Source organism: Antechinus flavipes, chromosome 1 (genome assembly GCF_016432865.1).
Source record: "Antechinus flavipes isolate AdamAnt ecotype Samford, QLD, Australia chromosome 1, AdamAnt_v2, whole genome shotgun sequence".
NCBI lineage: Eukaryota > Metazoa > Chordata > Mammalia > Dasyuromorphia > Dasyuridae > Antechinus > Antechinus flavipes.
The window spans coordinates 281,400,393-281,416,428 of NC_067398.1; the positions used below are offsets into that span (position 1 = coordinate 281,400,393).

At 34.9% G+C, this 16,036-nt stretch overlaps 1 protein-coding gene across 3 annotated transcripts in view; it reads right to left on the reverse strand.

Moving 5' to 3' along the window:
- Nucleotides 1–11,826: 11,826 nt before the first annotated feature.
- Nucleotides 11,827–16,036, reverse strand: part of MTAP (methylthioadenosine phosphorylase) — a 76,598-nt gene continuing 72,388 nt past the window's right edge. For 2 of the 3 annotated variants that reach the window (XR_007947687.1, XM_051961731.1), the window contains one exon: nt 11,827–12,699. Coding sequence is in view for 2 of the 3 variants with exons in the window: in XM_051961731.1 (XP_051817691.1) it covers nt 12,661–12,699 (39 nt within the window). In the remaining variant the exon portion in view is untranslated. Of the gene's footprint in view, nt 12,700–15,166; nt 15,939–16,036 lie in introns of those variants that run through there. The other variant, XM_051961741.1, reaches the window with a different exon arrangement.

The window sequence follows — 16,036 nt, forward strand, 5'->3', positions numbered from 1 at the left end:
TCTCTATCATTCTTTCTTTGACAGCTACAAAATATGCTGTGGCTGCATTCAGTTTGTGTGTGTGTGTGTGTGTGTGTGTGTGTGTGTGTACATACATATGTGAATGTGTGTTTTGTTCAGTCATGTCCAACTCTTCATGATCCCATAAATCCATTGTTGAAAGGGTTTTTAATTGGCAAAGATATTGAAGTGACTTACCATTTTTCTTTTTCAGTGCAAACACAGGTTAGGTGACTTGCCCCAGTATCACATAGCTAGTAAGTGTTTGAACCTGGATTTGAACTCAGATTGTTTTGACTCCAGTCCCAGTGATCCATCAGAGGATAAAGCCATCTAGCTGATTGATTTTAGATAATAAACACATGTAAGTATGAAAATTATTTGGATGTCTTTTAAATGTGAATATTTGCATTTTCTTGCAAAGATAATCATAGAAATTAGTCTTTGCTTTCATTTTTACTCAGTAAGGATTTTAAAAATATTTAGTATTTTCTCCCAAATATATTTAAAAACAATATTTGTATTTAAAATTCTGAGTTGCAAATTCTCTCCTTTTCTCCCTTCCTACTATCTTTATTGAGAAGGCAAGCAATTCAATATAACTATATAGAGTCATGAAAAATATATTTTCACATTAGTCATGGTGAGAAAGAAAACATTGATTCCTTCCTGTTGGAATCTTTACAAACTGTTAAGTCATTAGAATTGATAGACAATAATTATCTAATTTAGCATGGTTCAGTATCACTGATCTGATCTTACAAGGAGATGTTTTGGGCCAGAACCTGAAACAAGGTACTAAGTAGAATGATACAATGCTTGTGTTCACACTAGTACTCATTGGAGTTCACAAGTATGGGAGATTTACAAAGCAAACTTTGTAACTTTGTGAATTCACACCTCCCTTAGGTGTGCCTCCAGAAGGAGGAGTCAACCTTGGGAGATGATATAAGAAGCGGAGTCAGTCGGGAGTTCAACTGAATTTAAATTGAGAGGGGAGTATCAAATGAGTTCAGCCAGAAGCCCTCTCTGAGTGAGGAATTTTACTTCGGAACATTGACTGGGGTCGGAGAGGAGCACTCTAGGAGATTGAGAGCCAGAAGCCCTCTCTCAGAGGCAAGACAGATTCACCTTTGTGCTGGCTGGGCTAAAGGACAAACCTTTGGATTTGGAGACATTCGGAGGGAGCTCTTGGAACCAAGCAGAGAGATAGGCCTCTAAGCTAACTGTGCTATATTGGAGGCAATAAAAGATCTGAACTTTTATCATCTGGCTGTGTTTTGAGGTGTGATTATTACTTTCAACTGCATTAGATAAAGCCAGTTCAACTTCTCTCAAAGCCTTTCGAGCTTCTTACTGTAAAAAGTGGTTGAATCTGTTAACAACTTCACTAAACAGTTCATTAATGTCTCATTTTCCTCTCATCCCCTCCAACACTGGTCATTTTCTTTTTCTTTACTACTGCCCAAACTAAAAGGTATGAAGTAATAGTTCGGAATTGTTTAATTTGCATTTCTACAATCAATAGTGATTTAGAACATTTTTTTAGGAGAATTATGGCTATAGATAATTTTGCTTGCTTCATCTGAAAACTGTTCATAGCTTTTGATCATCTATCATTTGGGTAATGGGTCTTATTTTTATAAAGTTATCCTTTGAAAAATGAGGTCTTTATCAGGGAAACTTACTTCAATTTTTTTTCACACTAAATGTATTTATTTCCATTCTATACCCTCCTATTTATTATTTTTCTCTTTTCACCCAATTCTTCCACAAAAGCATTTTGTTTCTGACTTTTACACCCATCAATCTGCCCTCCTTTCTATCATCACCTTGCTCTCTTCACAATTTCCCTTCCCTAACATTCCTGTAGGGTAATACAGATTTTTATGTCCAATTGAGTGTATATGCTTGGCTCTTTGAGCCAAATACGAAAAGAATAAGATTTACTCTGCCTCACATCCCCCTCTCTTCCTTCTTCACTGTAAAAGCTTTTTCTTGCCTCTTTTATGTGAGAAAATTTACCCCCATTCTACCTTTTGCACAGGAAGCAAAGGGATGCTTTAAGATAGTATCCCTTCATATTCAACTCACACCTGTGACCTCTTTTTATTTTATTTTTTTAATTTAATTTTTATTTAATAATTACTTTATATTGATACTCGTTTCTGTTCCGATTTTTTTTTTCCCTCCCTCCCTCCACCCCCTCCCCTAGATGGCAAGCAGTCCTTTATATGTTGGATATGTTGCAGTATATCCTAGATACAATATATGTTTGCAGAACTGAACAGTTCTCTTGTTGCATAGGGAGAATTGGATTCAGAAGGTATAAATAACCCGGGAAGAAAAACAAAAATGCAGATAGTTCACATTCGTTTCCCAGTGTTCTTTCTTTGGGTGTAGCTGCTTTTGTCCGTCATTTATCAATTGAAACTCAGGTCTCTTTGTCAAAGAAATCCACTTCCATCAAAATATGTCCTCATACAATATCGTTGTCGAAGTGTATAATGATCTCCTGGTTCTGCTCATTTCACTTAGCATCAGTTCATGTAAGTCTCGCCAGTCCTCTCTGTATTCATCCTGCTGGTCATTTCTTACAGAACAATAATATTCCATAACACTCATATACCACAATTTACCCAGCCATTCTCCAATTGATGGGCATCCATTCATTTTCCAGTTTCTAGCCACTACAAATAGGGCTGCTACAAACATTTTGGCACATACAGGTGTGACCTCTTTTTATACACTCTAGCTGCCCTAATAATGAGAAAGTTTTTATAAATTACAAGTATTATCTTCTTATGTAGGAATATAAACAGTTTAACCTTAGTAAATGCCTTTATTCTTTACCTTTTTATGCTTCTTTTGAGTCTTGTATTTGAAAGTCAGATATTCTACTGAGTTCCAGGCTTTTCATCAAGAATTCCTGAAAGACCTCTCTAATTCATTGAATATTCAAACCCCATCTCCCCAAGTACTATATCAGTTTTGTTAGGGAGATTATTCTTGGTTTCAATCCTAGGTCCTTTGCCCTCCAGAATATCATAATTCAAGCTCTCCAATCCTTTAATGTAGAAGTTGATAAATTTTGTGTTATCCTGACTATGGCTCCACAATACTTGGATTGTTTCTTTTGGGCTGGTTACAGTATTTTTTTCTTGATCAGGGAGGTCTGAAAATTGGTTGTAATATTCCTGGAAATTTCAGTTCTACTTTTTAAGAAGATTTTTCCTTCAATGAATTTTTGTGCCTCTTTTTTTCTATTTGACCAATTCTGTTTTTCATAGCATCCTTCTTCTCCTCATTGGCTTTTTGTACCTCTTTTACCATTTGGTCTAGTCTGTTTTTAAGGTGTTATTTTTTTCAGAATTTTTTTTTGTTTCTCCTTTACCAAGCTGTTGACTCTTTTTTCATGATTTTCTTGAATCACTCTCATTTCTCTTTCCAATTTTTCCTCTACTTCTCTTAATTTGATGTTTCAAAATCCTTTCTTGACCTTAACTTTTTGTTAACCAGGATGGAGGGTGCATTGTATCAAGATTCAGAAGTTTTGTGCAGCTGTTTTCAGAAGTATTTCTAGAGAAATTTAAGTTTTCAATTCTTTCAATGTGGTAATGATCTAAGGAGAAGTGTATTTGCTATTCTTCTGGACTGTGCTCTCATTTGTGAATGACAACACTCTTTTCTGCCTTGAAAATGTGATGAGGAAGGATTCTTGTTCCATCCACTGTCTGCAAGCTCTATTATGCTAATGTTCCTCCTTACCTTGGAATTACTACCAAGGACTTTGATCTAGATCTGAATATGGACAAAAAAACAGTGGTCAAAACCCCCAGTATCATCAAAGAGAAACTTGCTGCTGTCACTCCCGATTCAATGGTTCCCAAGGCCTAATCTTGGTTTGCTGTAGTCAGTATGTGTTGGTGCAGCCTGAATTGGACTGACTCTCCCTCAGGTGTGACTGACTTTTCCTACTGATCTCTTAAGTTGTCTTTGACTGGAAAATTAGTTCACCCCATCTTTGTGGATTCTGCCACTCCAAGAATTGTTTTATGGCTTTATTTAAAAGTGTTCTGAGGAGTTTGGGGGAGAACTCCACTGTACTTACCACCACCCCATGTACCTTTTATCAAAATTTATTAAATATCTTCATTTTGCTAAGTCCTGGAAGGGATACAAAGATATATTTTGGATGTTCTATTTAATTAAATAAATAAATGTCCATTCATATCTTTTATAAGGCTCAGCCTTTTATCTATTCTTCATTGTGTATGAGGTTGGTTCCCTGAGATTTGATTATTTGCTTCAGTTCTGAATAACTATTTCCCTAATTCAATGTTTTCCTAAATCAGGTTAATACCATAGGCTACTCAAAGTTTAGATTTGAATGCCTTTCAAAGCTCCCATTATCAATCTAGATGAGGGCAAATGAATCAGGCAGGACAGTTCTCACGCAAAATATCCCCAAGATTTAGACCATATGAATGACAATTCTTATGTTATATGGCACAAATAAATAGTTTTGTCAGTGTTGCTTTCCAGTTTTTTAATCTAAAAAGGTACAGTTTAAGAAGCCCAAATCAAGCAGCTACAGAATTCCTACCCTAAGTACTAGAAGGCTACTTATGTACCCTACATTCTGTTAATCTAAAATAGTATAATTTCAGTGTCTTTCTTTAGAGGAGCTTTGTGACTAATGTCACCATATTTATCTTCTGGTTTATTTGTTGGCACTTCCTTATAAAATAACTAAAAACTGTGCTAGATAAGCATTTGTTGTGATAAACTGAATTTCAGTAAACATTTATTAAATTGAATGGCAACTATAATACCTCACATTTTAAAAGAACTTATAATTTTCATATGTATGATCTTATTTATTAACCATTAATAATAATATGATCAAGAATGCATGCCTAAATCATTCAATTTAACTCCTGAACTGGCCTAGGCTACTTAAATTAAACTGATAAGAACACCTGATATTAACCAAAAGTCCAGGAAGCAATGGCTGGGTTACTTTTAAAAAAAAAATGCCTTAAGAATAACCTAAGTTGGGGGCAACTAGGTGGCTTAATAATTAGAGCACCAGCCCTAAAATCAGAAAGACCTGAGTTCAAATCTGATCTCAGACACTTAATACCTCTTAGCTGTGGGATTCTGAGCAAGTCACTTAACCCCAATTGCCTCAGAAAACAAGCAAACAAACACCTAAGTTTCCTTTTTCTACCATGTTATTAGTGAAATCATACTTCTAGATATAAGGTCAAGGTCACCTTAAGAGATTCTATAGGATAGAGTACAAACTCCTTAGCCTAGTCCTTCACAATCTGGTTCCAATTTATATTTAAAGCAATATTTAGACCCTCTCTGTTAACTACAAAGTTGTTTCCCATTATAAGATGATCCAGGCCCTAGAGTCTAGAAATTATATACATGACAGAATGAGCCCATAATTAGAGACTTCATGAATGATTCAAAGAAAGTAAGTCATGATACTTTGTAATGGGAGAAAATACAATATGGGAGTCAGACTGTAGGAATTAGAGGTGTTTAGCATGGATGGAAGCTTAGGAGCATGTGGTCTCTAATCATTCATGGACCTAATCTTTGCATCCACATTGTTGAAGAATTATCATAGTAGACATGAATTGGATTTTGTTTCAATATTTTTCTTCAAGAAAAAGACATTGTAATAATGGGTAAAAAGTTTCAGGAAAGAAAATTTTGAGTTGATGACAAGAAAATTTTCCCTAAAAATTAGATCTATTCAAAGTAGAATGTACTGCTTCAAGAATCAATCGATCAATAAGCATTTTTCAGTATCTGCTATATACCAGGCACTATGCTAGATACTGGGAAGACAATGGTAAAAATAAAAGTCTCTGTCCTTAAGGAACTTTCATTCTATCAGCAGAAATAAGGTATACGATATTAAAAAACAATCAAAACCAAAATAAATTCAAGAGAATATTTGGGAAAAGAGGTGGAGTTTGGGGGGATCAGGAAAGATTTTATGTACAACTTTTATTTATGTTCTATTTTCCCCCTCCAAAAGTTTTAAACTTTCCAAGCTTTCTCAGTGAAAAAAAAAAGGGGGGGGGTATTTAAAAAATTGCTAATAAAATTTTTATAGTTCAAATGAAGATGAGACTGTGACTGAATGATAGACGGTGGAAGATTTCCTGGTAGGGATGGGCCTTGAAGGAGGAGTAGGATTCTAATCCCAGAGAAAGCATTACAAATACAGAAAATGTGGCAAAATGATTTGAGACAGAAAAACACTGCATGTTGTGGAAACAACATCTCAACATTTCCTCCCTCATGCAAGTTAAGCTAAGCGTACATTTAAAATATTAAAACAATCTTTTAGGCTTGATTAGCTCTGGAGACAAAAGATCAGGCTATTGACATCACTTGGATGTCTGAAGAGAAAACAGTCACTAGAAGCTGATGATGCTTCTCTGGCAAATCATAACAAACCATTCAAACTAGAAGCTTCACCCAATTGAATCATCTGATTGTTGTCAAGATATATCCTTGTTGAACATCCTTCTACTATGGTTATGTAAAATCTTTTGCTAACTATTGAATAATCTACCAATATTTCCTTTAATTCCAGTATTAAGCATAAATCTCTATGTTAACTATGAGAGTCTCATTTTATTCCAACATCAAGCATAAATATGATAGTACCACTGGATTTTTGACATAGCCTCCCTGATTTCCTTGACACAGCTTCCTTTCTCCCCAACCTAACTCATTCAGTTTCCCTGATGCAGCTTTCTGGTCTGAATACATAAAAGACCTCTATAATGTATAGCCAGATTCTTTAAGACTTGGGTACTTAACACCATTTAGTCACCATACTCTGATGACTTTTGAAAAGAAAGGCATTAGTAGCTGAAGATAACAGGAAAGGCCTCCTGGAGAAGTTGGATCATGAGCTAAGTTTTAAGTGAGAAGAGGTGGATCAATACAGAATCATAGAAACAGATGGAACATTGTATATATAGAATAGCAAATGGGCTTAATAAGGCTAAATTGTAGAGTGTGTGTATAGGAATTGTGTCTAAGACTGGATAAGTAAAAAGGTAAATGTGTTAGGGCAGCTAGATGGTAGAGTACATAGAGTACTGGGTCTGGAACTCTGAATACTCATCTTGAGCTCAAATCTGGTTTTAGATGCATAGCAGATATGTAACTCTGGATGTCACTTAACTGTGCTTGCCTCAGTTTCTTATTTGTAAAATGAACTGGAGAAAATAATGATAAACCACTCTAATATCTTCACCAAGAAATGGGATCATTAAGAATCGAGCACCACTGAAAACAGTTGAAAAACAACAAAGAAAGGTACCAAATTTTAGGGATAGAGATAAAGACTGTGCCTATGATTTCATTAGTATGAGAAACTCCCATGTGAGGAAGCTCCCTGACTTTCTGCATTGATGCTACATGTAGCCCTTCATTACTACTAACCTGGTACCTTCTTAACAATTTATAGCCACAAAGAATTGCCTAGAGCATGAATTGTTGAAAAAGTTAAAACCGGTAAGCATTATAGAATACAAATGAATAGCATGCCAATTATATTTAATGACCAAAACTTTTAGCAACAATAAAGTGTTTTTCATGATTATGAGAAAATTCATACTGTCAGAGTCATCTCTTTTTCCTCTGTGTTATTCTAAAGGACATTACTAAAGAGCTTCTATTTAAATTTATTAATGGTTAATCTAGAGGAAAAAATAGAGGAAAGTTATATGACAATGAAGCAATGAGAAAATCAAACACAACAGTATTTGGTTATTAGCTTCTTAAACTATGGGTCACAATTCCATAACTGAATGTGGGGGTTGAGAAATTATGATTTGTCATCAGTAAGTATTTGATTTATATATCCATCTTATATACTTATATATGTGATCTCATGGTCACATAAAAATTTTTTGGACAAAAAGGGGTTATGAGTGGAAAAAATTTAAGAAGTTCTGGCCTATAGCACTAAGATGTTAAGTATTTTACACAGTTAGTTTCTAAAGTGGGACTTGAATTTAAGTTCATGGCTTTGAAACCAGCTCTCTATCCACTATACCAATATAATGTCAATATACCAATAGTATCAAATATAAATGCATCCTCTAAACCATTAATAAGCATTTTTGTAGGCTATAAATTGACATTAACCATGTATCAACATTATTTATATCTTAGTTTTTATATTATAAAATATTTGTTAATTATATTTTTATATGGTTCAGTAGAACTCTGGCCTATTGCTGGCATTCCTACCACATATTTGACATCTATGCACTACTCCAACACTGTCTCATTCAGAAGAGGTTTAAATTCCTAACAAAAGAGTTTTTAATTTTTGCTTGGAAGTAATAAGAGGCTACTGGAATTTATTGAGTGGCCTAGTCAGATTTGAACTTTTAGGAAGATTTTTGGATGAATTGGTTGGTATAAGAAAAGACAAAGTAAGAAGACCAGTTAGAAAGCTATTGAAATAGTTTAGGCAAGGGATGATGAGGGCCTGAACTTTGAATAGTCTGCATGAGTAGAGAAAAGGTAAAATATATAGAATTATGGAGGTAGAAGTGACAAAATTTGGCAGCTGATTATATATATGGGATGAAAGAAAGAAAGAGTTGTGTCAAAGATGAAAATAAAAAGTTTTGAACCTGGGTGACTGGGGGAATTATGATGATCTCAACAAAAATAAGGAATTTTAGGAGGATGGATTTGAAAGTAAAGGTAAGAAGTTAATAACCAAATACTACTGTGTTTGACTTTCACATTTGCTCCACTGTCATATAACTTTCCTCTATATTTTCCTCTAAATCACTATTTATTATTAAATTATTAAAAATCATTAATAAGTTTAACAGAAGCTGTTTAGTAGTGTCCTTTAGATTAATATAGAGGAAAAAGAGATATCTTTGATATTAAATTAAATATTAAAGATGAAAAACATCTTAATATTGCTAAAAAAATTTGTCACTAAATATAATTGATGTACGATTTATTTGTATTCTAATTAAAACTTTCTAATTAGAAAGATAGTGTAGAGTGGAAAAATATTATGAATCTGGAAGTCAGGTAGACCTAGGTTCAAATCCTATCTCTGACATTTACTAAATTGTGTGACCAAAGACAGGTCAATTAACTTCTGTGAACTTCAGTTTCCTCATCTGTAAACTGCTTTGCAAAATTGAAAATTATTATTAGATAACAAATTACTCTTTGGGTAGAAAACTGAAATCTCATGAGAAAGGCAGGGGAAAAGACTGAAGTTGGAGAAGATGTTTCTGACTCCCTTTTAAGGTTGAAACTGAATCCTATGGAAGGGGATTTCTTTGACAAAGAGATCTGAGTTTCAATTGATAAATGACGGACAAAAGCAGCTACACCCAAAGAAAGAACACTGGGAAACGAATGTGAACTATCTGCATTTTTGTTTTTCTTCCCGGGTTATTTATACCTTCTGAATCCAATTCTCCCTATGCAACAAGAGAACTGTTCGGTTCTGCAAACATATGTTGTATCTAGGATATACTGCAACATGTCCAACATATAAAGGACTGCTTGCCATTTAGGGGAGGGGGTGGAGGGAGGGAGGGAAAAAAAAATTGGAACAGAAACGAGTGTCAATATAAAGTAATTATTAAATAAAAATTAAAAAAAAAAAAAAAAAGAAACTGAATCCTAATACCTGTCTTTCTTGGGAGAAAGGAAAATGCAGATGGTAAAGATGCAGAGTTCTTCCATCGCACCCCATTCTCACTTCAAAGCTTCTAGTGAAGACTCTAAAAACTTGGATAATTCTACTCACAACTTTGATTTCTACCCAATCAGGCATCTAGAATTCTAAGCTCCTTCCTTCACTTATATACACTAAGCTGTTATGGAAAAAGAGAGATAAGTAAGGAATCAAGACTTCCTTAGAGATTACCGTGTTTCCCCGATAATAAGACACTGTCTTATTAATTTTTTGGACAGAAAAACCCCAGAGGGCTTATTTTCAGGGGAGGGCTTATTTTAATGAACATTGACAGCAATTTTAATAAACAAGTAAATGTGAACAAAAAAAAGTACCTTTATTCAATAATGATCATGTCATCTTCTTCAACAACACCATCATAAGTGTCCATACCCTGAATTCCGTCCTGGATGTCTTGCGCCTCTATTTCCTTCAGAAGACGTGGACCCAATCTTTCATGTCCAGCAATATAGCTCTCTTTAAATGAACATGTCTTGTCCAGGTAACCTGCTCGTAGTGCCTTGGTGACACAGCTGTCAGTAATTCTATCCCATGACTTCTTCACTCAAGTCACGACTTCTTGCAAACAGGGCTTCACAAAGTTTCCACGCTAATTTCTTTCCATTCTATTTTCAATGTAGTCATTGACTTCCATGCACAAATGGTCCTTGAATGGCTTGTTTATTGCAATATCAAGGGTCTGGAGATAGGCAGTCATTCCTGCAGGAATCATTACTTGATCTATTCTTCTCTCTGCAAGGAAGTTCTTCATTTCTTTAGTGTGGTGAGTGCTAGCTAAATCCAGATTATCAGATCTCTTTGGTTACCTCGCATAACAAGTGGCAGCATTAAATCAACCCACTTTCTTATAATGGCTTGTGTACACCAGGCTTTTTTGGTTTCAAGAACGTAAATGCCTGATACATGTTCAATCTTATCTTTCTTGCCCTTACTGATGATTAGAGGTGTGGCTTTCTTTCCATCCAAACGAATTGCCAAAACACAGGTGATCCATGCAGACAGAATAATAAAATTATGACCATCAGTCCTTCTTTTCACTCCATCATGCCCCTCAATAATGTTTTAACCCCATCATGCTCCCTGAGTGCTCCTTCTATCCTCCATGATGCCCCCGAGTTCTTCTTTTATCCTCCATCATGCCCCCTGAGTTCTTCTTTTATCTTCCCTCATGCCCCTTTTATCCTCCATCATGCCCCCTCACTCCCGCTTACATACCGGGTTTTTATGTTGTCCTGCCTCAGCTTTCCTCCGCGGCACTGCTCTCAATGGCGCCAGCAAGCAAATCACTGGGGAAGAACAGGATGACGCACTCACTGCTGGGTGTGCGTTTCACCCGGGGGGCGGGGGGAGGGAGGAGGGACGGTGCATACAGAGGGTACCGTAATGTAGTGTGTAGCGCAGGGGATCACCTTCACTACAGTAGCAATCTCAATAGGGCTTATTTTCGGGGGAGGGCTTATTTTAGAGGAATCTTACATAGTAAGAGGAGGGCTTATTTTCGGGATAGGTCTTATTATCGGGGAAACACAGTAGATACTTATTAATTGAAAAAAGTTTGCTTTTAAAAAAAGCTAAACTAAAAGCAAATTTTGGGTTATGGGTTGGAGTAGATTGCTGCAGAGATTCTTTTAAACTTGAAAGGTCAGAATTTCTCCAGTTCTTCAAAATCTGCACTGAAACCAAAACCACATATGAACTTAGGTGTGGAATACTGGCATTGTAGGCTTGTAGAATGCTTTAGTAGTTTTGTTTCTTTTCTCAACCCCTGTTTTAGCATTCTTATTTTAAAGAAAAATGCACAGTTCAATCATCTCATTAGTGTTTCTAAATCTTTTAAAGGATTTTTCCTCCCTCATATGCTTATCAAATTAACTATGGATTTTGGTTTTGGGGAAGATTTTTGCTGGCTGCTCAAATTTTGTTTTCTTGGATAAAACAAGCACTCTTTCATGAAGCTGCCTTCTTTTATACCTGGCACTGACACACAATTTGTTTTGTTTTTCTTTTCCTAACAATGCGAACAAGGTAGGACAAGATAGGAGTTCATATAATTTATTTTTAGAGAAAGAGATTATCTCACAGGCAAGTCTGCATATTTTCTACAGATAACAAAGCGTAGAACTGAAACATGATCACAAACATTTCAAACAACAGACAAAGGCTTATGAACTTTAAAGAACATTTTGTTGTAGATCACAGAAGCAAACCATTTGTCAAGTTCAAATGGTTTTCCTCAGAAATTCTGTTCAATATCAATCGTAAACTTTTTTTTAAAAGTTTAACTTTATGGTAGAGGAAGAAAATGATTTCGTTAAAAATAAAAAAGTTCAAATTAATAAAACGTAAGTGAAGGAATTCACAGGTTCACAAAAGTAGCAAAGATTAAAAAAAATAGATGAAATGCCAGCAATAAAATGTCTATGATACTAAGATGCATATATTTTCTTGAATTGTCATTTCTAGATAAAAATAATTTTTCTTGGATATATAGGCAATGAAAATGAAGGCCAAATTCTTTTCTGGTAGAAAAGACTCAGGAAACTACCTACTTCCTTTTGGGAGCACAAATATATTGTTAGCATTTAATGTTGGGAGAAATGATCCATTTTCATATTCCTTTTTCTAGACTTGTAAACATTAAAGATACTGGAATGGTAGTTTGCTTTCAAGTACTTTTTGAAATCTGCAGTCTTACTTCTGAAGCTACCATGCCATAGAAGTAAATTCTCTGAGAAAATATGGTCTTTTACTACCACAACTATTTCACAAGTGACACAGAGAATGTGATTCTCTATTATTTGTGGTAATTATACATCCTGGAAAGTACTAGAGAAGGGACGTCTTCTGCTCCTCAGAGTATCCAAACCATTTCAGTGTCTTGGTAAAATGATGGAAAACTGGACCACATGCTGAAACAAAAATATCAACAAATTTATGAATTCAAATAGGTCACTATAAACAAGTAATAATTTTCTTTCTTTACTAGAAAATAGCACATGTCACAATCTCTTAGGACAAATGGAAAGCTACAACCGTATGAGCCCCTGGTAAAGAGAAAGACACCCATTAACAAGATAAATCCACTGATAGAAAAATTTAATAATGATGCATGCATCATATGATCATATGGAAACATACGATCCCATTTGCTTCTCACAATAACTCCTTGAGGAAGGTACTACATTTTTAGAGGAGAAAAGGATATACATTAAGAATATCCCCAAGTCACATAACTATTAACAAGGAGCAATATTACTAACCCTAAGGTTCTCTTAGATCTTCAAGTCTAGGGTTCTTCCCATTACACATGTCATGGTGCAACCATGCTCTTTTAACCCAAGTCTTTACATTCATTATACTCTAATGCCTCCCTGATGATCCTCAGGAAAATTTGTCATAAACCTCCATTCAACTGGGCTCTTTTTTTTTTGCAAGCTTCTAACAATTGATGTGTAGATGATTTAAACTTATGCGTAGAAAGTCCCCTTAATTTAAAAAACCTAGCAACTAAAACAAGGCTTTCCTTTCTACTCTAATTGTTATTTTTATTAACAATAGAAAAATAAGCTGCAAGAATGATAATAGCTTTTTATTTTTCAAAATACATGCAAAGATAATTTTCAACATTCACCCTTGTAAAACCTTGTGTTCCATATCTTTCTTCCTCTCTCCTCCACCCCTTCCCTACACATCAAAAAATTCAGTATAGGTTAAATATGTGCAATTCTTCTAAACATACTTCCACATATAAGCTGCAAGAAAGGTTAATAATTAAAGTAGAAATGAAAGCTTTGTTTTTAGTTGCTAGGTTTTTAGAAGAATCCTAGAATTGGAGATCTAAAAGTCCTAGGGCTGCTCATTAATATGTGACTTGAGGATACACTTAATGTCCCCGATCCTTTTCTGATGTGAGAGTAGCCTCAATTACTTATCTAGTTCTCAAGATCAGGGATACAACCAAAAAGTATAATAGGGAGGCAGTGTGATACAATAGGAATAGCACTGGATTTAAGGTCCGCTTTAGGGTTTAAATTCCATTTTGCTCTTTAGTATCTATTTGATCACTGACAATTCAAAAACTTCCCTGGGCCTCAAGTTTCCTCATTTATGAAATGAGAAGCTTAAGTCTAAGTGACCTCTAAAATCCTTTCCAGTACTAAGTTACATCTCTCTCTCTCTCTCTCTCTCTCTCTCTCTCTCACACACACACGCATGTCTTTTCCTTTCTCTAATTCTTTCTCAATACTAGTTGCCTAAGATCAAAATGCTGCCCTTAAATCAAATGGCACAGCAACACTCTCTAGTGCCTTCAAAGCCAGATCAAAATATAATTGAAAACAATTTGATCAAAACAAAACAAAACAAAACCCAACATTAGAACAAAGTTAAAATGTAGTCCACGGGGAGATTTAACTTCCATTTAGTGGCCCACTATTTGCCTTAGATGTAGCAACACACCTCTTTGTAATTTTTGTTGTTCAGTCATGTTCAACTCTTCATTATCCCATTTCCTTCTCCAGCTCATTTTACAGAATATGGCTAAAGTGATTTGGCCACCTCATAAATATCTGAGACCAGATTTGAATTTAGGAAGATGAGTCTTTCTGATTTCAAGCATGGCATTCTATCTATTGTGCCACCTAGCTGCCCCTCTATACAACTATTAAATCAATATTCTTAAGGCAGAGAACACTCTTGTGCTTAAGAAATTTCTGTCTTTACAAGAACTGCCCACAGAACTGAGAGAGTTAACTGCTTTGTCCAGAGTCATAAAGTCTATACATGTCCTGGGATGATTTGACCCAGGTCTGATGCTCTCTGTTCACTATACTTATAATGCCTATTAAATGCATATGGAAGGCAAACTTAATAAAAGGAAAGTTTATTTTCATATAATAATTTCAGTACAAGGTAGATTTTGAAAGAATGGAAAGAGAGAAATAAAAGCCTGTTAATTTAGACAAGGGAGAGCTGCTTAAGAAGAGTAGAAAAAGCTTGATGGAAGAGGACTGGATCGGCAGAAATGCAGGGATGTAGGGTGAAGTAGGAAAAGGAGTGACCTCAATGCCTCATTAGCATAGTAAGCAGTTTTGCTTATAATATTTGCTAAATACAAATATTATTGCATTGAGAGATTTAACCTGAATAACCCAGGCCTAAAAAGAAAAAAATCCAATGACAGCTATAGTCTATGATAGGAGATATTCACAAAACACTTCTGATTATAAAAATTTCTTTTACTGAAAAACATTTTTCTTAGTGAAAAATACAACAAAATTGTTCTTTATCACACTTTGTCAGATTATTCAAAGCCATAACCTCAGATTTTCAGAATCACACGATACTGTCTGTTCTTTCACTATCTATTTTAGTTTTTATATAGGTACTATTTGAACATATTTTCCACTTAATTATCCAGGTAATTATTCTAGATTGCCCCTCACAGAATTGCAAGTAACCTGCAAATCTGCTGCCATCAGGTCATAGAAGAGACTTGCCTGGCAGAATCATATATTGGCTCCCTAAGCCAAACAAATAGGTAAATAAACAACATATTAAAACTATTAGATGCTTACTGTGCATGATATCTGCACATAGAACATGCTTTGGATTGTGTAGTATTTGAACTGAACTTTCTAGCACAAAAACTCTGTGTATGTGTGTGTGAAAGAGAGAGACAGAATTTTGAGCATTTTGCTCCTTTTTAATTGGGGAGAAAGGAGGACAAAAAAAGTAAGATAACTAAAGGAAATTTCATATAATCTTTCATAATAGTTATTATCATCATCATCATTATTATTATAATATTGCCAAAAGCAAAGAAACATTATTCACAAACATTTTTTGGGAGGGAGAGAAAGAGTTAGGAAACTTTCTCTTTCAGTGATTATTTCTTTTCCATTGTGTCAGATTAAACCAAATTAAATTATCAGAGATTTGCCTAATATTTTCAGCTTCAGGCTTTATTTAAATATTTCTCATAGAAAGGCAATCATCATGCTCTAAAAGTACAAAAAGTGTATGTAGGCTGCCTTGGAAGCTTTCTATCTCTAAGGAGATCCTGGATAATCACCTGTTGGACAGTTAAGAATGGAGATTCTTGATTAGGGTCATATTCAGTTAAGTTGGCTTCAAGTTTTCTTCAAACCTAAAATTATAAATTATGAGGCAATATAACAGAATAATCCAGGCATATAAAGTGGAAAATGGTGGGATAGTGGGGAAGGGGGAGAGAATAGGGGTGGA